The sequence below is a fragment of the Chelonia mydas genome, chromosome 13 (genome assembly GCF_015237465.2).
Source record: "Chelonia mydas isolate rCheMyd1 chromosome 13, rCheMyd1.pri.v2, whole genome shotgun sequence".
In the NCBI taxonomy this organism is placed as follows: Eukaryota; Metazoa; Chordata; order Testudines; family Cheloniidae; genus Chelonia; species Chelonia mydas.
In genome coordinates, this window is record NC_051253.2 from 31956446 (window position 1) to 31977264 (window position 20819).

Below are 20819 nucleotides of genomic sequence, written 5' to 3' on the forward strand. Positions count from 1 at the left end.
CCCAACGGTCCAATGTAATGCGGGCCCACGCAGGGTAGAAAGGGGATAGATGGGACGAAAAGGTAAGGCGGGGAGGATCCAGTCTTTGAGCTGGTGCATCACCCCTGAGCGCACCTTCAAAAGTCCTGCCTCTGGCCTGAGGAAGGTTTAGACTGGCCAGAGGAAGGATGAGGTCTCTTTCTCCAGTTCCTGTTCCTCCTACGCGACCCTTCCTCTCTGCCCTCAGGCTGATAATTCCTCAGGAGTCGTAGAGGCCTGAAGTGTCTCCTCTGAGTCTCAGGTATGTGAAGGCCCAAAGACTTCAGGGGGGCCTGAGAGTCCTTGAGGCTGTGCAAACGCGAGTCAGTCTTCTCTGAAAACAGTGACTGACCCTCAAAGGGGAGATCCTGAATTGTCTTCAGCACCTGAATGGTAGGCCCGAGACCTGCAGCCAGCAACTCCTTCTCATGGCCACCCCAATAGCCATCGTGCAGGAGGTCGCGTCCGCTGCATCCCAGGCCACCTGCAGGGACGCACGGGAGATCAATTTGCCCTCCTCTACTAGTGCGGAGAAGTCCGCACGAAAGTCAGAAGTTCAGTGAACTTTTGCATAGTCCCGCAGGTGTTATTGCATCTGCTAACCACCGCCTGATGGTTAGTGATACGGAGCTCCGACCCCCCCAGTCAAGTATATTTTTCTCCCAAAAAGGTCCAACTTCTTGGCCTCATGGTTCTTGGGAGAGGGCCCCTGGTAGCCTTATCGTTCACACTGGTTAGCAGCATCCACTACCAGGGAGTCTGGCTGGGGGTGGGTGTACAAATGTTCATACCCATGCGAGGGAACAAAGTACCTCCACTCATATCTCTTGGCGGTAGGCGGCAGTGAAGACAGGGTCTGCCACAGTGTCTTGGTGGCATTGTCAATCATTTTGATCAGTGGCAGCGCGATACAGGATGGCTCGGGAAGGGAGAGAATATCGGCCATTGGGTTGGCTTACTCCACCACCTCCACCCATCTCAGCAGCTGCTGAAGGACCCTAGTGTCTTCTAAGGCTGGAGCAGTCGAGGTACCTGCCACCGCCTCATCTGAAGGCAGCCGGTACTGGGGTCTGATCACTGCCCTTGGCCACCCTGGAGTCCCTTGGGGCAAGGAATGATGGCACTGTGGTCAGTGCCACAGTCGGTGCCATGGCCAATGGCACCACGGATGCCGGGATCGGCACCAGGGTCAGTGCCGAGCTGGGTGCCGCAGCCGCCCCTGGGATGGGGGCAGACGCCGGAATGGGGGCTGACGCCAGGATCGGAGTCATGGTCGACGCCAGGATCGGAGCCAGGAAAGGTGCTGAGGACAGTGCGGCACCCTGGCTTTGATGATAAACCCAGGGAGTCCAGAAGGGCCACTGGGGGGCCTGCCGCTGGCCCTGCCAGGGCGCTGAGTAGGGATGATGATCGTGGCGGGAGCAGGATCTTCTGCTCCTGCTAGAGCACAAGGACTCTGCCTCCGAGATCTCTGATTGTGATGACCAGGGAGGAGCAGAGCCTCTTGGTGCCGGGGATCAGTGCCAGCTTGGGGACCGGAGCGGCTCCCCCGCAGAAACTCCTGGTGCCGGTGGTTGATGTAACAGGGATGGCCTCATGGCAGACATCATCGCTGGCTTGCCCACAGAATGTACCGGGCCTGGGATTGGTGCCAGTGACCTGTCCCTCCTAGGCGGGGAGGGTGGCACAGTGAGTGCCAATAGGTCTACTGCCACCTCGAACACCTCCGGCATGGAGGGGAGTTGTATGTCCTTGCAGCGGCGGCCCAGTGGTGCGGGTCCGGACTTGACTGTACCCCTCCTGGAGCAGTAGTCGATGGGATCCTGGCCAACCGAGCTCCCGATGCGGGTTTTCTCGTTATCTGGTCCTTAGACCTAGCTGGGGAGCACCCTCTGTCGGCCTTCTTCTTCTTACGGGACACCGGGGAGTGAGAGCAGTGCCTCACCAATGGCTGCCTGTGGGTGGAGCCATGGCAGTGCCGAGGGTCTCTAACTGAATCCTTCCTCGGCACTGGTTTGTGCATCAATGGTGCCGGTGCACTGCGCACCGAGGATGCGGCGCTCGAGGCCGGGTCAGACATGGCGTGCTCAGACTGGGGACAAAGAGCCACCTCCATAAGTAGGACTTGGAGGTGCTGCTCTCTGTCCTTAAGGGTCCTGGGGTGAAAACCCTTAAAGATTTTACAGAGGTCTCTGAGATGACCCTCGCCCAGACACTTAAGGCACGACGAGTGCGGGTCACTCCTTGGCATAAACCTGCCACAGTCCAGGCATGGTTTAAAGCCTGGGGACCGACATACCCCAGTGCTGAGGAAAAACATCAGGGGGAAGACCCCCCAAAGGAAACCTATAAGAAAAACTACACTAACTATAACTACTATGCTAACTATGTTCACGAGGACAGAGATACTGAGAAGCATATGCTTGCTGAGGCAAGAGCAGCAGGGAGTTCCAGCTAGCCATCACAGGCGGCAAGTAGGAACTGAGTGGGTGTCGGGTTGGCAGGGCCCTATACTGGGCACCATGAAGGCGCCCAGGCTGACCCTACGGTTACTGCTAAGGGAAAAATCTTCTGCCTGTCATGCATGCAGTGTGCACACACCTGATTGGAATTGACATAAACAAGCACTCAAAGAACATGCTTTACAGATAAATACTACAACTGCAATGTGTTAGGTATAGTGAGTTTGTCAGGCCTGATAGGAGTTGCTGACAGCGTAGTGAACCACTTATGGGCCTTTATGGGTGTCATACGTGGGTTTCTAGGCTGGTACAGCACCTGTCTGTGGTATGACGGGACGAATGGTCTTCACCGGTGCAATGGTTAAGGGTGGTACACCTTTCAAAAGTGTGGGGGAGTGTGGATTCCTGGAGCATAAGGTTTCTTTGGGATCTTTCACGGAATGTAGGGTTCCACCAGTCTGTTCACTGGAGAGTTGAAGCCCTCAAAGGGCAGGGCCTCAATTGTGGCTAGTACCTCACTAGGGATACCCGAAGTGTGGAGCCATGATATTTTCCACTGGCCACAGCCTCAGAAGTGTCCCACACAGCCAGCAGAGCTGCCTTGGCCCCAGGCTGGCCTTCTTTTATAACGCCTTTCAGCTCCTCTCCGCTTTCATGAAGAAACTTGTCAGGAAGGGTGTTACCCTGTCCCATGTCAAAGAGTTGTATTTGGCCAACAATGTCTGGCCGCTGGCCACCCTCAACTGGAGCAAAGTGATAAGTATGTTTTTCTTCCAAACAGATCTAAGTATTGTGCTCCTTGTCCTTAGGAGCGTTTCTTGCTGGCTAGACAGCTTAGCCCACTAGGAAGGCAGCTTGGGGTGGGAGTAAAAGTACTCAAAACCCAAGGGGGATACCCGGTACTGTTCTTTGACAGATTTTGCAATTGGTGGAATAATGGCTGGTGTTTGTCATGAGGCTCTTGCTGGGTCTAGGAAGACTTTATTTATAAGGAGGGCAATCCTGGCAGGACCAGAAGCCAACAAGATAGCAAATAATTGTGAGACTTCTCAGAGCCAAAGACGCAGTCTCGAAAGATCATAGAATATCAGGGTAGGAAGGGACCTCAGGAGGTCATCTAGTCCAACCCCCTGCTCAAAGCAGGACCTAATTCCCAACTAAATCATCCCAGGCAGGGCTTAGTCAAGCCTGACCTTAAAATCCCCTAAGGAAGGAGATTCCACCACCTCCCTAGGTAACCCATTCCAGTGCTTCACCACCCTCCTAGTGAAAAAGTTTTTCCTAATATCCAACCTAAACCTCCCCCACTGCAACTTGAGACCATTATTCTTTGTTCTATCATCTGGTACCACTAAGAACAGTCTAGATGCATCCTCTTTGGAACCCCCTTTCAGGTAGTTGAAAGCAGCTATCACATCCCCCCTCATTCTTCTCTTCTGCAGACTAAATAATCCCAGTTCCCTCAGCCTCTCCTCATAAACCATGTGCTCCAGCAGCCTAATCATTTTTGTTGCCCCCTGCTGGACTATTTCCAATTTTTCCACATCTTTCTTGTAGTGTGGGGCCCAAAACTGGACACAATACTCCAGATGAGGCCTCTCCAATGTTGAATAGAGGGGAATGATCACGTCCCTCGATCTGCTGGCAATGCCCCTACTTATACAGCCCAAAATGCCATTAGCCTTCTTGGCAACAAGGCCACACTGTTGACTCATATCCAGCTTCTCGTCCACTGTATCCCCTAGGTCCTTTTCTGCAGAACTGCTGCCTAGCCACTCAGTCCCTACTCTGTAGCAGTGTATGGGATTCTTCCATCCTAAGCGCAGGACTCTGCACTTGTCCTTGTTGAACCTCATCAGATTTCTCTTGGCCCAATCCTCTAATTTGTCTAGGGCCCTCTGTATCCTATCCCTACTGTCCAGCGTATCTACCACTCCTCCCAGGTTAGTGTCATCTGCAAAGTTGCTGAAGGTGCAATCCACGCCATCCTCCAGATCATTAATGAAGATATTGAACAAAACCTGCCCCAGGACCGACCCTTCGGACACTCCGCTTGATATCGGCTGCCAACTAGACATGGAGCCATTGATCACTACTGGTTGAGCCTGATGATCTAGCCAGCTTTCTATCCACCTTATAGTGCATTCATCCAGCCCATACTTCTTTAACTTGCTGGCAAGAATAAGTGGGAGACTATCAAAAGCTTTGCTAAAGTCAAGGAATAACACGTCCACTGCTTTCCCCTTGTCCACAGAGCCAGTTATCTCGTCATAGAAGGCATGGTCTGCACCAAGAACTCCTGAAAGGCCCTGAAATTGGTGCCGATATTAACGCTGAGGCTATATTTTCACCCAAGGACAATACGTGATTTGGCCAGCTTGTCTCCCAACATCTTCCTGCATCCCTCTTTCTGAAAGGATACTGGAATTCCTTCTCAAGCTCCTGCCCCTGTGTTTGCAGCAGTCCATCTCAGCACCCTGTTTTTTTGTCCGAAGTGTTAACTTTGACATTGGGGCCATCAATGACTTCAGTGCCAGGGTTGGTACTAGTGCTGATGATGGCGCCAGGTCAGCTTTCAGTGCCTCTTTTTCTGTAGAGATCTTCAGAGTTGCCTTCCTGCTAGGTGGAGTGCTGGAAGATGTGGGTTTGGCCATCAAAAGGGTCTTCAAGCTTGGCTTTTCTGGATCAGATGCCACTCTCATAGATTGCTGCAGAAGATGGAGTTTCAGCCTTGTATCCCTTGTCTTGCAAGTTCTTGCAGAGAGAAAGGCAGACAGAGCACTGGCTTGGGACATGAAACTTTCTCAAGCAGAATAGGCATCTGCAGGACCCATTTTTCAGAGAAATTAGCTCATTGCAGGGCAGACAAGGCTTAAAGCCTGTGGGTTTTGAGTTTCCCATTCTAAGAGCCTATGCAAGCGGCCCTTGTACAAGAGGGCCTGGACACTGGGGTCTGCAAGCAGCTTTTGGTTCAACAAGTGCTAGAACAGACTAGGGAACAAAAATAAATCATGAAGGTGGTTTTGAGGAATGTCAGAAGATTTGAAGGACTTTTTTTTTTGAGAAATGTAGCTGGAGCTAAAGTCCATGGGTCTGATACCAGCTAAGTTCTGTCTCACTGCCAGGAGCAGTAAGAGGGAATTGTGGGAGGGCTGTGGACACCCTGGCCTTTATAGCCTCATAAAGGAACATGCGGCAGTACAGCATGCGTGACCTCCAATGGACAGTGCTCTTAAAAAAAATCTGGTTCTGTGCACAAGGGTACAGCACACCTAGTGTGGAATGCACACGGACGCATACACAAAGAACACCTCTGAGTATCAAAAGCTGTAAGGAGACCTTGGTCAACACAAGAAAACTGCTCTGGACTGATGACTGCTGTTACACAGAATCCAAGAATTTCTGTGCACTGATATGATGGATGTGTGAAACTAGACATCTTTGAGGTCAAAAGCCGCAAATCAATCTCCTGGACTCAGGGAAGAAATCAGAGAAGTCAAAGTCACCATACAAAATTTGAACTTTCTGATGTACTTGTTTATTTTCTGAAGATTCAATATGGAACAAAGACAACTGCTTTTTGGAAACAAGCCCTGCTAAGAGATCACTTCTATGGCTCCCAGACTGAGAATGATGGGACTATATCCCTTAGCACTTTCTCCTGAGAAGGATGCCCATAAAGGGATCAGAAAGGGAAACTGAGTGCAACTGAATGGCATAACCTGATTCTACTATCTCCAGGATCCATTAGTAACTGTATTCTGCACTTCAAGGAAGAAGGAAAGTCAGTCCCCAAACAGAAACCCAGAAGGAAATTACTCCAGAATGGGAAGTGAGCCAACATCCGCTAGGAGCCCCATTTGATTTGTAGCGTGGAGGATTAAGATGCACCTGTAGAAACAGCAGCAGCTCTTGGTGTCTTCTCTGAAGTGCTTTGACTTCTGCCTATCAAAGGATCTCTGAAACCTGCCCTATCACCTGCTGTGACTGATGTTGGCATTGGCAAAGGAAGGGAACTGATCTCTTCTAATAAAGACTATATAAACCTAGAGATTGCTAGTTTTTCCACTGTCTCATCAGTTTTCCTACTGAAAAGGTTTGGTCCGTCAAACAGTAAGTCCTCTGTTTTAGCTTGTACATTGATGAAGGTACATTGATGAAGGTAGCAATGATGAGAGAGCAAAAAGCTGTCTGAATCACTGTACAGAGCTCTAAGCTCAAGATTCAGAATCTTCTGTCATCTGGACACAATGGATTTGGATGTGGCTGTAGTCTCCTCTGGAACTGTTCCAGGAAAGGTAGGTGAATCCCAGAAAAAAAAATTGTAACATGGAAATAGAGCCTGATAAATTGCAATACACATTTCAGCATGGCATCCCCCAATATAGATCCTGGGCATACAGAAGATGGAGTAAATCCAGAACTCAGGCTTGTTCCAGGAGGTTCTTATTTATCAGGATGGCTAAATTAACCCTATTCTTGAGTTTCATAAAGTCAAAAATCAATTATATTTCTCCAGCATGATTGACAACTCAAAGTCAAAGGCATTACCAATATAACCTAGCCATTTCTGGAGGCCTCTAAAAATCACCTAGAGGGGACGAAGAACTATTTCTAACCACTTCACAAGAGAGGCAGAAGACAGAACAGCTTGTTCTCTAGGTCCAGTAACTATTTCTTGTTTTTCTACAAGATAAACTCTAGGGATTATTTTGAGGAAGTTCTATGACCTTTGTTACATAGGAGGTTGGACTAGATGTGTGAAATTCTGTACCTTGGGGGAGCACCCTGTAACCTGCATATTCTTTATTTATATATAATTGTGATATTGCTATAAAGCAAGCCATGTGAGGTATCAGGAGAAAGGTTATGATCTGCTGAAAGTCACTGTTCTGTCTAAATATGTATATCATTAGCACATATGAAGTTATGGGATTGTGTTGTATGGTTGTCACTAAAACATGCTATAAGTTGGGGAATCAGCCAGATGTCTCCCCAGAGACTCTGAGACAACAGCAAAGAAAGTAACCAACGCCTGGGTGGGTGTCGAACCACCATCAACAGCCATTGTCCAGCAAGGGAGCTACAATGCAGTGACTCACTTGCACAAAGCCACACCAGGGGAATTGCTCAGCTTTGCCTGGGGACTCAGCAATGCCCACCAAATATGTCTGGTCTTGTGTTCTCCAAGCACATGGGACTAGGGGTCTAAAACAGAACACAGTGGCTCCATATATGCCCTTTCTCCTTCCCCCATCTATGCTGCAAGCAACAAGGACACTCAGAAGCCTGAAGACTCCAACAGAGGAGACTGGCCCAGATTTCTAGGGGAAAACCTGTGTACTATGAACTGCAATATCCAGTGGAGTGATATCTTAATCTAGATGTTGCCCAGTCTAACAAGGTTGAGAGTTTAGATTGCGTGCTTTTATTTTATTTTCTTTGGTAGCTAACTCTGACTTTTTGCCTATCACTTAAAATCCTTCTTTTGTAGTCAATACATTTGTTTAACTGTTTACCTTTACCAATCAGCTTGCCTGAAGTGTTTGGTAAATCTGCTCAGATTTATAAAGGCTGGTGTATATCCACTTTCCATTGATGAAGTGGTGAACCAATTAATAAATTTGCATTCCTCAAGAAAGGGTCTCGAGCAGCGCAAGACGGTATATTCCTGAGGTACAAGGCTGGGAGCTGAGGGAATCTGGCTGATGCCTTTCTCTGTGTGATTCATGAGTGGCTCTGGGAGCATTCATGCATCTAGGTGGGTGTGGGGCTCCACATGCTGTTGTGCTGAGTGATAATAGCGCCTGGAGGGGTTTGCTGCGTGTTACTTGCAAAGCATTGCGAGAGACAGCCCAGGCTGGAGAGTTAAGGGGGCACAGTGGTCCCACAGTCCCAGGCTGCACCCCAGGGATCCCGTCAAAAGATGATTATAATGGTCCCATCTGGCCCTGGAATCTATGATTCTCCCGTTCCTCTTCACAGAATCATAGATTATGGTTGGAAGAGACCTCAGGAGGTCATCTAGTCCAACCCCCTGCTCAAAGCTGGGCCATCCCCAACTAAATCATCCCAGCCAGGGCTTTCTCAAGCCGGGCCTTAAAAACCTCTAAGGATGGAGATTCCACCATCTCCCTAGGTAACCCATTCCAGTGCTTCACCACCATCCCACTGAAACAGTTTTTCCTGATATCCAACCTAGACCTCCCCCACTGCAACTTGAGACCATTGCTCCTTGTTCTGTCAACTGCCACAACTGAGAACAGTAGAGGTCCATCCTCTTTGGAATTCCCCTTCAGGTAGTTGAAAGTTGCTATCAAATCTCCCCTCACTCTTCTTTTCTGCAGACTAAATAAGCCCAGTTACCTCAGCCTCTCCTCATAAGTCATGTGCCCCAGCCCCCTAATCATTTTTGTTGCCCTCCACTTGACTCCCTCCAATTTGTCTACATCCTTCCTGTAGTGGGGGACCCAAAATTGGACGCAATACTCCTTTTCCTCAGATCGGAGCACAGGTCTGGAAGGGACCTCCTGAGCCATCAAGTCTAGTCCCCTATTATTGAAGGCAACCACATCACCTAATCTCAGTCATAAATTTATCAAGAACTATCTTAAAATTAACTGGGTTTCTTGCCCCCAAAATTCCTATTGAAAGACTGCTCTAGAACCTCATTCCTCTGATGGCTAGAAACCTTCTTTTAATTTCCAGCCTAAATCTATTCATGGCCAGTTTATACCCATTTCTTCTTGTGCCAACACTGTCCTCTATTTTAAACAGTTCCTCTCCCTCCCTGGTGTTTACCCCCTAATTTATTTACAGAGAACAATCAGATCCCCTTTTAGCCTTCATTTTGATAGGCTAAACAAACCAAGCCCTTTGTCTCCTCTCATAAAATAGGCTCTTCATTCCCTGAATTATTCTGGTAGCCCAGATTCTTAAGAAGAATCATACTCTTCCATGGCAACATGCAAACTAACAGTAAAGTCTCTCTGGATCAGACGATCACTCAGATATTTGATCCTGATACAGCAGAAAAATAGTGTAATATTGTTGGGATATAACCATATATGTTGTGACACATATATATATGAATACGTTATAATACGTTATAGGCCAGCGGGCCTAGTGTGTGTGAAGTATGCTTGAGATGAGTATGTGGGTTGCGTGCTGGCAACCGAAGCGAGGATTTAAGGCTGCAAACGGTCAAGGACTGTTCCATGCAAAACAACTTTTTATGTCCAGGGGAAAGACAAAGAATCAGCAGAAAAAGGAATAACATCGGTGGTGTTGTCACGGCAATGTATTGGCTACAGCTGTGGCGCTGTGGACAAAAAAGGGGGAAATGAAACGCCTTGGATTATGGCAGCCTGCCCAGGACTGTTTTCTGGGCAAAGATAAAGGACTGATGATGCAATGGAATGGACTATATATAGTTGTCTATGATATCTGAATTTGGAGTCAGATATTCATCCAGAGCCCTAATTTTGAAGAGGTGTGCAATGCCGGCTCCCCACACCTTATGACTGGAAGCGGACCTTTACTGGCCATCGGGACTTCGTTCTAATCGTCAGACTCTGATGCAGTCTGAAAGGGGTATGAATGTGGAGTAAGTGGGGTTTAAATTGTAATCAATAAAAGTATTTAGAGTATTATATACCAACACTGTGTCCGGCATTTGCCTGCTCCCGCATCCCGTAGGGAGGCCTCTATCAGGACCGAACAATTTCTCCTTGATGCCTGTTCTTACAGGTCAGCAAGGCTCAGGAATAAAGGATCCATAAAATAGGGAAGGACTAGAAATCAAAAGAGGCTGGAGAGGACCAAGGGGAAAATGGAATCTCTGTATGTGGCACATTTCTACGACCCCCATCATGACCAACATAAGCAAACATAGAAATGGATTCCTGAAGGTTTCTGGGTTCCCAGCACCTTCAGAGTAAGTCTCTAGCTCTATCTCAGTTGGATGAGGGAGTGACTCTGACTGTCCTCAGGTCAAAGCCTTGGATCCAGAAGTGCCTGCTCCAAAATCCGTGGTGTTGTAATCAGGGAATGGGGTCTGCTCAATCAACAGAACAGTGCAGCCTGCAGAAAACAGCCTCTGAAGCCTCAGACTCCATTCTATAATCCCGATAAGCACTTGGATCCAAGCAAACAGCTTATGCCAAAGAGGATGGCCTGGGGCAGCTCACTCTGTCAGAGCTGAGGAACCAGATATCGAAGAATTATACTGGATTGTTTGGGAGTTTACATAGTACTATGTAGCAGGAAAGGGACATGGGCAGATACTTCTGCTTCAGTTTGTTAAGCTTGCACCAAAAATAAACCCTCACTGGGACTTCGGGTTTTCTCTTGTGACTCCTATTGAGTTGCTGTCTGGCTGAGAGAACCCTGGCCCTGGAACATGGATATTAAAATGGCCCTACCTCCCAGAGGTGGTGAGGCTGTTTGCAAAACATACAGTGATACTCAAATGGAAAGCACTCTCTCAGGGCATGTCTTCACTATGCGGGTAAGTTGACCCAAGTTATACTACTCCAGCTACCCAGTGCCGAGTGACATTACAACTAGATCCAACAAATATATCTGTGTGCTGCACAAGGTCCTTTCCCCAACCTCACCTGAGCTCTGCCAGCTGCTCTGAAAGGCCCCGTCTGTCCCGTTCCACAGCCCCTAGTCGCACCTCCAGTGCTGCCTTCTCACGCACCAGGGCTTCCTTTTCTCTGGATACTTTAGCCAGTGCATCTCCACGGCGACTTGACTCCAGCCGTGTTTTCTCCAAGTCAGTGCTGGATGACTCCTCCTGGCGACACATCTGAAAATGGGGGGAAAGGAGGAAATGAGCTCCTACTACTAGCCAAGGTACTCTCCAGAACTCATCAGCTTTGCTCTTGAGCTAGCCAGAGGAGAGGGCTGAAGGACTGAGATAATCTCCCTTCATAGTGTCACTGTACACTGATGTACCAGGAGACAACCAGACCTGAAAATGACAATTTGGAAATGATGTCTATGTCCATATTGGGTTGCTTGGGATAACACTATAGCTCTGGTCCCTGGGCACATGGGGCCCCAGTAATGAGTGAGTGTTGTGGCAATGTGGAATCGATCAGTGCTACGCTCAGCTGATACGGCAACTCATGGTATCGGACACAATCAGGTAGTTGAGGGACATCTATTTAGAACAGATCACCAAACATCGGCAATACCAGGAGACATGAGCTGGAGTGCCACTGAGAAGTGAAGTCAGGAAAGTAACTGAAATACTTCTGTGGTGGATTGTATTTACTGAAGGACAACCCATCCTAAATTCTCAATTACTGAGGGACAATCTACACTCATTGCTATATTTGCTTTCCATAATCTACTCTTAGTATAACCTCTTATGAGTGATGTGCCCAAATATTTGGATGCTAATACTTTTAACTGTATTGCTGAATTTATTAACCTTAATTTGGAGTATTGCAGATTATGTATTATATGTATTTTATGACTTTTAAACCAGACTTTATACTTTTGGATAATTTAAGCATTATACCCAGAAGTACAGATATTTGTTCCTTAACCTGTGTATCAGACAATTTTAACATTAGTTCCAGCACTACCAACACATATGGCTACGCCTGCCTAAGTGTTTCCATGCAAAGATCCTGTATTAAACTTTCCAAAGCTTTCACCTTTCAAGCTGAAATCTTTTGAGAGTCCTGCTCAAAGTATGCCTGAAGGTGACTTTTTGAAAAGTTTGAGCAAAGACAATTTAGGTATTTGTGAGACTGAGGAGAATAATAAATAAATATGCTTCCCCATTCTTAAAAAATGACAATTTGATCCCACTTTTCTTTTACGTGGCTGGGTGTAAATAGCTTAGTTTTGGCAGGGAAACAGCTCTTGGGGATGAGAAGTGTCTTCCACCACTCTGTGAAAATCAGTTTGATGTGGCCAAGTTATGAGGGTGGGGAGATGGTAGACTGCAAACATGCCTGCACCAACGAGGCTTTTGGTTTATAACATAGTCCTGACCATAGGTGCTGCACAGATCAGATTCCTCCTACACATTTCCAACCGACAGCCAAGCTTGGATACTAATCCAAGCTATATAGCTTTTCTTTCATCATAGCACGCCAGTTGAGTATTTGTCAAACAAAGCACAGTACAGAAAACCTCAGGTTATTAAACAAAGAAAAGGCTTAAAATGAAATAAGATAACAAACCTATCCTATATTATAATACCCAAAATTAGTATAGCAGATTATGAAACAATCAAACAAGTGAAGACAAATTCCCCATTCTACTCCACTGACCCATGATGCTCACAAATTTTCTTTTCGATATACTAAAATAAAATTAGTTCAGCGTCAGTTTAAATTGTCTGTTAATTTCTCTCTTCTCTTCTTCCTCAGGGCTTGAGGAAGGGCTCCTACATAATCAAAGTTGTGTTACCTCCTTTCCTAAAAGTTTATTGGTTAATTTTGAAAACAGGTACATCCGATACTCCATTTCCACCTGTAATAGGGCATGATGGCCCTCTAAGGCAGGCTACAGCTCTGCTCTGTTACAACCCAGAATAAATGGAATCTTGGGAGCTGTAAGCTTTGCAGCAAAGAATGCTGGAAAATGAGACTTTATAAAGGGTTCTCTCACCTCAGTAAAGGAATGATGAGGGAGGGAGCAAGATTTGCTATGGGTCTCTCTTTGGACATTGACAGAAGCAGAAGTTTGAGGCCTCTCCAGGCAAAAGGCCTGCAAGAGGCTTTAGAAGAATCCTGTAAAAAGAGCTCAGGAGGAGGCCCCACAGACAGCTGCATAAAGTACACTGAGGAGTAGGAGTTTCCCTTGAGACCCAGTCCTTGGGAAGTTGAGGGTTGGTGGTAGAGTGAAGGAAGTAGCCTTGGGGAAAAGAAACTGGGAGGGTTTGGGGTTGGACCTGACAGCCATATAACTAGCACCAAGGCTTGAGCTTTCCAAAGTGAGAGCAAGAGCCGCTCTTCAACTCTGAGGGGCTGGCACAGCTGTGGTGATATACGCAGGAGACGGATGAAGACAGAAACAGACCCTCCAAGGAGGGCTGTGACCCACAGAATGAGGGATATAGGAGTTGTTGGTTTGGCTAGAGAAGTAAAACCCACTTATCATCAACAGAAACTGAGGCAATGGCCATGTTACCAAGACAGAAAGATAAGCCACTCTCCCACCACTAAATACCATTCTGGTGTAACTAACCACTACAAGGCTGCAGGTAGGGGAGAGACTGATTTCCAAGCTCTTACTATAATGTTTCCCTGCTCGTGAGCATTTGACAATCCTTTTTAAAAAAACATTTGCTACTTTGAGAGGGTTTAGTGCCACGATGGCTTCCCAGGGGAGAACTCAATAGTTCTCATGCCAGTGGCATAATGGAAATACTAAGCCAGCATTTCTTTTTCACAAGCAACCCTCAGTACTCCAAACAGAGTTTGGCTGTGCCTGAGTGCATGGAGGCAAAGCTAGTAGCAGTCCCCTGAATGAGGCTGGGCTCCAGGGTAACGGGAAGGTGCAGCAAATCAGCAAACAGTAAAGTACGGCTCCTCTGGAGCAGCCAGTGATATGCACCAGGAGGGGGAGACAGAGGGATGGAAAGCAGCCACTAATCCGGGACAGCAGTGAAGAAGAGATCAAAGCCACTTAAAGAAAAGGTGCTGTTGCTTGGGAGTGAAGGCAGAGCAGGAGAGGAAATTCCCGGTGAGCAGGAAAGTTTGCACAAGCTGTCAGCTATGCAGCGAGAGATAAGAGAGCACTGACCAGCAACCAGCTCTCACAGGGCGAGGGGCTACGGCTCCAAACCAGCAATGAGCAACGCTGCCCAGCACTAGATTTGGATTGGATGATGTCAACTCAAGTTCAGGATTCTGACACAAGGAAGAAAGGAGCAGCAGAATATGGACCCTGGATTTCAGAAAAGCAGACTTTGACTCCCTCCGGGAACTGATGGGCAGGATCCTCTGGGAGGCTAATATAAGGAGGAAAGGAGTCCAGGAGAGCTGGCTGTATTTTAAAGAATTTTAATTTAATATTTTAAAGAAAGAGCTGGCTGTATTTTGAGGGCGCAGCAACTAAACCTTCCCAATGTGCAGAAAGAATAGCAAATATGGCAAGAGACCAGCTTGGCTTAACAGAGAAATCTTCGGTGAGCTTGAACACAAAAAGGAAGCTTACAAGAAGTGGAAACTTGGACAGATGACTAGGGAGAAGTATAAAAATATTGCTCGAGCTGCAGGGGTATAATCAGGAAGGCCAAAGCACAACTGGAGTTGCAACTAGTAGGGAATGTGAAGGTAACAAGAAGGGCTTCTATAGGTATGTTAGCAACAAAAAGAAGGTCAGGGAAAGTGTGGGACCCTTACTGAATGGCAACCTAGTGACAGAGGATGTGGAAAAAGCTGAAATACTCAATGCTTTTTTTGCCTCAGTCTTCACAGACAAGGTCAGCTCCCAGACTGCTGCACTGGGCAGCACAGTATGGGGAGGAAGTAAGCAGCCCTCAGTGGTGAAAGAACAGGTTAAGGACTATTTAGAAAAGCTGGACATACACAAGTCCATGGGGCCAGATGCAATGCATTCGAGGGTGCTGAGGGAGTTGGCGGATGTGATTGCAGAGCCATTGGCCATTACCTTTGAAAACTTGTAGCGATCGGGGGAGGTCCCAGATGACTGGAAAAAGGCAAATATAGTGCCCATCTTTTAAAAAGGGAAGAAGGAGAATCTGGGAAACTACAGCCTCACCTCAGTCCCCGGAAAAATCATGGAGCAGGTCCTCAAGTAATCCATTTTGAAGCACTTGGAGGAGAGGAAAGGGATCAGGAACAGTCAACATGGATTCACCAAGGGCAAGTATGCCTGACCAACCTGATTGCCTTCTATGATGAGATAACTTGCTCTGTGGATATGGGGAAAGCGGTGGATGTGATATACCTTGACTTTAGCAAAGCTTTTGATATGGTCTCCCACAGTATTCTTGCCAGCAAGTTAAAAAAGTATGGATTGGATGAATGGACTATAAGGTGGATAGAAAGCTGGCTAGATTGTTGGGCTCAATGGGCAGTGATCAATGGCTCAACATCTAATTGGCAACCGGTATCAAGCAGAGTGCCCCAGAGATCAGTCTTGGGGCCGGTTTTGTTCCACATCTTCATTAATGATCAGGATGATGGAATGGAATGCACTCTCAGTAAGTTCATGGATGACACTAAGCTGGGGGCAGAGGTAGATATGCTGGAGAGTAGGGATAGGGTCCAGAGTGACCTAGACAAATTGGAGGATTGGGCCAAAAGAAATCTGATAAGGTTCAACAAGGACAAGTGCAGAGTCTTGCACTTAAGACAGAAGAATCCCATGTACAGCTACAGGTTGGGAACCAACTGGCTAAGTGGCAGTTCTGCAGAAAAGGATCTGGGGATTAAAGTGGACAAGAAGCTGGATAAGAGTCAACAGTGTGGCCTTGTTGCCAAGAAGGCTAACGGCGTATTGGGCTGCATTAGTACAGTATTGCCAGCAGATCAAGGGAAATTATTATTCCCCTCTATTCGGCACTGGTGAGGCCACATCTGGAGTATTGCGCCAGTTTTGGGCCCCCCACTATAAAAGGATGTGGACAAATTGGAGAGAGTCCAGCGGAGAGCGACGAAAATGATCAGAGGGGTGGGGCACATGACTTATGAGGAGAGGCTGAGGGATCTGGGCTTATTTAGTCTGCAGAAAAGAAGAGTGAGGCGGGATTTGATAGCAGCCTTCAACTACCTGAAGGTGGGTTCCAAAGAGGATGGAGCTAGGCTATTCTCAGTGGTGGCAGATGACAGAACAAGGAGCAATGGTCTCAAGTTGCAGTGGGGGAGGTCTAGGTTGGATATTAAGAAAAACTATTTCACTAGGAGGGCGGTGAAGCACTGGAATGGGTTACCTAGGGAGGTGGTGGAATCTCCATCTTAGAGGTTTTAAGGCCCAGCTTGACAAAGCCCTGGCTGGGATGATTTAGTTGGGGTTGGTCCTGCTTTGAGCAGGGTGTTGGACTAGATGACCTCCTGAGGTCTTTTCCAACCCTAATCTTCTATGATTCTATGAAATGAGGTGGCTCAGCTTGCAGTCAGTGGGGTGAGGATGATGATTGGATGGGAGGAAGGCATTGCCTAGGAGACATGTTGCTGAAGACAGGACAAGGAGAAGGTAAGAAGATTTGTGAGAATGAGGTTGGGAAGGGGAGAACTGGATGAGGACAAGTGATGAGTGGATCCAGAAGATGAGTGAAAGAAGCATGGTGGTGGCTGGAGAGTGGTAAGCAGAGACAGAGTACAAGGTATTAAATGACAAGTAATCAAGGCAGGGTACCCCGAAGGAGCTAACTAATAAGTCAAGACAGGAGGCAGCAGTATCATCCTGGTCAGCTTGGAGTGAGTAACAAAGGCTGCTTAAGGTCCGCTACCCTTGGCATGGAGGCTCTCCTAGAAAGCATGGGCATTTATAAATCATTCCCAGGAGCTGCAGGCAGGGGAAGTGAGGAGCAAGGGCCCACGGGATTCCCAGGGCCAAAATAATCTGTAGGAACACAAGAATTGCCAGAGTAGATCAGACCAATGGTCCATCCAGGCCACTATCCTCTCTCTGACACTGACCAATGCCAGCTGCTTCAGAGAAAGGTGCAAGACACACCAAAGAAAAGTGCATGAATCCCTGCCCATAGGATAATCCCCCCCAGGGGAGTTTCCTCCAAATCCAGAAGTGTTAGAGACTGGCTTCAACCCCAATGCAAGAAGCTTTATAGCCCTTCCATCGCCTTTCTTAGTAGTTACTATTGTAACTCTCAATATTCTGGTCACCCATACAAATGTCCTCTCTGTACTCTGCTAAGTCCTTGGCCTCAGTGATCCTGTGGCAATGGAGTTCCATACTCTAAATACACACTGTGTGAAAAAGCATTTCCTTTTATCAATTTGCCACTGTCTCATTTCACTGAATCTGCCCTTGTTCTTGAGTTAGGAGTCAGGGTGACTAAATCTCCCTTCTCTAGACCATTCAGTATTTTATATATTCTTCTGATGTCTCCTCCCTAATGTAAACAATGATAATCTTCTCAACCTCTCTTCATAGGAGTTTTTCCAGGCCCCTAACTGTTCTCACCATCACCTCTCTCAGAGCCCTCTCTAATTGTGCAATATCCTTTTGAAATGGGGTGACCGGTACGGCATACAATATCCAGTGGAGGCCAGATTGCTGATTTATACAAGGGTATTACATTTTCCATATTTTCTATTCCATTCCTTATGCTTCCTGACATTTTGGATCTAGTACAGAACCTTGCATTACATTACCCTAGTGTCATAAGACTGCAAAGCTACTCAAGCCAGCTCCTGGGGAAATCCCCTAAGAAGGGGGAAGGTCAGGAATTTTTCCTCAGAAAATGCAGATTCATTGGGTGCAGGGATGAAATGGGCCCCTCTTGCAATATACAGCGTTTCCCAGTGAGTTCTCCTTGGGGCAATGACAGGTGCAGTGGTAGTGCTAGAAGAATGCTTCTGTAGTTAAGGGGCAAGACTGGATCCTATTCCATGCTCTGCCATAGGCCTGTGTGCAATCTTCAGCCTCAGCTTCCTATAACATGGGGCTAGTGTCCCTCCCTCTCAGGGGGGTTGTGAGGCTGAACTCACTAATATTTAAAAAGTGCTTTGGGTTCCTGGGGTAGAAAGTGACCATCTTCACTATATACACTATACTCTCCATTGGACAATTCAATTCCCAAGAAAACATGGAGAGTCATCGCAAACCCCACCCTTCACCATCAGTCTGAGACATGCCCAGTAGGAAATGCACAAGAGTCACGTGAACTCTGACCCTGTATTGTTTCCAACAGCACTGGATGTCTTCGTGCTGAGGGTGTTCTAAAACCCAGCAGCACCACACCCAGCCTCAGCACCACAGTGCTCGTGCTGCCAGATTCCTGTGGAGGTCTCTCTCACCTGACTCATCACCTCATGGGTCTCTTTTCTCTCATCTCTCAGCACACTCAACTCTGCCTGCAGTCCCTCCTGCACCTCCTTAGCTTTCTGCAGCAACTGCTCCAGATGGGTTTTCTCTGCATAGAGCTCCTCATTTGCTCTTTCTGACAGGCTCAGCTCCTCCTGCACAGAGGTTGTTGCTTTCTGAACGTCCTTCACTTTGCTTGACAAAGCCTGATTCTCCTGCTCCAACTACAGTCAAGTAAAAAACAAAAAGGAAATCAAGAAGCAGAGAACACAGACATACTCTTTTTTGGGCCCCTGCCCCGGGCAGAGAACACTATGTCATGTCCACACTCAGTTAGCCCTAGTATCCCCTGGAGAAGCTTGAAGGAGACCTCACCAAGATAAACCCAACCACTGGTTCCCTTGGAGACCTCTACTCACCTGCAGGACAAGCTGATTCAACTGCATTTTATCCAAAGCTAGTGCCTCATTAATGCCACTCATCTTCTCAGCCACATCATGCAGATCAGCAGTTTCTGCCTTCAGTTTATTCTGAACACCTGTCAACTCAGCAACTGACTGTTCTGCCTAGCAGGGCAAAGAAGAAAGGAAGGAGATGAAAACAAAACGCCTCAAAGGCTTCCCTTGCTTTAACCCAAGGATCGCTTTTTCCATACCAAATCCCTGACATCAGCTGTGTCTCCAAGACAATTCTCCTCCCTCATACCCAAAGTGCATCCCTCTCACCATACACACCCCTAATCCTCTAGCAATTCCTGTTTCCGTGTAGTCGGGTTCCCAATCCTCTTTCAGCCATCCCTCTATCCCCAAAGAGTTTTTCTGGCTTGATTCTGGTGTCCCCTTATGGGAGACAGCACTATCTAGCCTTTTCATACTGCATGGAGCAGTGTATGGTGAGCCTATTTGAACTCTCTCTTGAAATAACAAGCTGGGTTTGATGCTGCCCGGGAATAACAGATGAGCCCGTACCCTCTCCAGTGCCATGGCAAGCTCATGTTTCTCTTGCTTCATCAACTCCCCATCAAGGTGAGATTTCTCCAGCGCCTCCCTCCTGGCAACCAACTCACTCTTTAACAATGAATGCTTTGCTTCGAGTGCAGCTAAAGCCTTCTGACTGAGAGGAGGGGAGGGAGGGAGACAGACAGACAGACACACACAATGGTGGAAAGTGGGGGAGAGAGGAGAGAAGCTTTTAGATTTAAAGGCATTATTGCTTCAAAATCCTACGCAACAAGAAGTCATGTCCAAATGACTCCTATCCCAGACCCGCTGTATCCCAGCCAATTCCATCAGCCCGTCTCAGTCTCAGGGTCCCAGGACATTGTTGGCTTGAGCCACTCATCCCGTCTCTGCTGTGGCTGAGAGGTCCTGGAGTTGGCCAGCTGTGCAATGCTGGGCATGGAGATGTTCCTCATCTCAGTGGGATTACCCTGATTTTAGGATTAATAACATTATCGAGCCACAGTATTGACTGTCTGACCTTCTTTAATTACAAATTCCACAAGCTGAATACATGTTGCCTAAAGTAGTACGACACAAGCCCCTTTATCCAAAGGATTCGGGGGAGCTCTGAGCACTTCAGAGGATGGTGGGAGCTAGCTCAAAAATGGAGCTCCATTCCCACCCCTACAGTTCAGAGAACAGATGTCAACCAGCTTTGCAAACCCCACAGGACATACATTTAATTTATGTACCCAAAATGATACTATTTCCTTTCATTCAAATACCAAAATACCCCCAACAAACCATAAGATACCAACTTGGAAACAACTCAACCTAAGAAAATACCAAAAAAAGTAAATTAATAAAATGTAAAAGGAGAATCCTACCCCAAGCAGAGTTTTTACCCTGAAAAGGGAAAAGTGCCAAAGGCCCCTTTGTCTGCTAGAGATTTTGTTATTGCTCTAGATCTTACGTGGAAGGTACTTGAGCCATATTTTTAAAAGTGGACCCTAAAGATGCAGATAGGTGTTCTTGAAAGTCCCACTAGGCACTGAGGTGCCTCACTCCCATTTAAGTCAACAGAAGTAAGGTGTCTAGGCTCTTCTGAAGTCCCACCAGGCATCTTTAGGGACATAAATACCTTTAAAAACCTGGCCTTCAGATACTACAGTGATGGGCAGTGGTATAAAAGCCATATGCAACTTGATGTTGTCAAGTGAAGCTGCTATGAAATAAAACCACATTATTCCCTTTCCCTCTTCCCTGGAGACAGTCAAAGAAGAGCTAAATGAATGATTCGTGGTCTGAAAAAATAATTTACAGTGAGAGACTAGACGTTCAATCTACTTCATTTATCAAAAGGGGTAGGTTAAGCTATTCAACCAGCCTGTAAGTGACTACACCAGGGAAGCTA

The 20819-nt window shown here is 47.1% G+C and overlaps 1 protein-coding gene across 5 annotated transcripts in view; it reads right to left on the minus strand.

Moving 5' to 3' along the window:
• Nucleotides 1-20819, minus strand: part of CEP250 (centrosomal protein 250) — a 115697-nt gene that overhangs the window by 54495 nt on the left and 40383 nt on the right. For all 5 annotated transcript variants that reach the window (XM_043526723.1, XM_043526721.1, XM_037915353.2 and 2 more), the window contains 4 exons: nt 19433-19577; nt 18884-19030; nt 18458-18688; nt 11099-11292 (listed from right to left, as the gene is read on the minus strand). In XM_043526723.1, coding sequence (XP_043382658.1) covers nt 11099-11292; nt 18458-18688; nt 18884-19030; nt 19433-19577 — 717 coding nt within the window. The remainder of the gene's footprint in view (nt 1-11098; nt 11293-18457; nt 18689-18883; nt 19031-19432; nt 19578-20819) is intronic.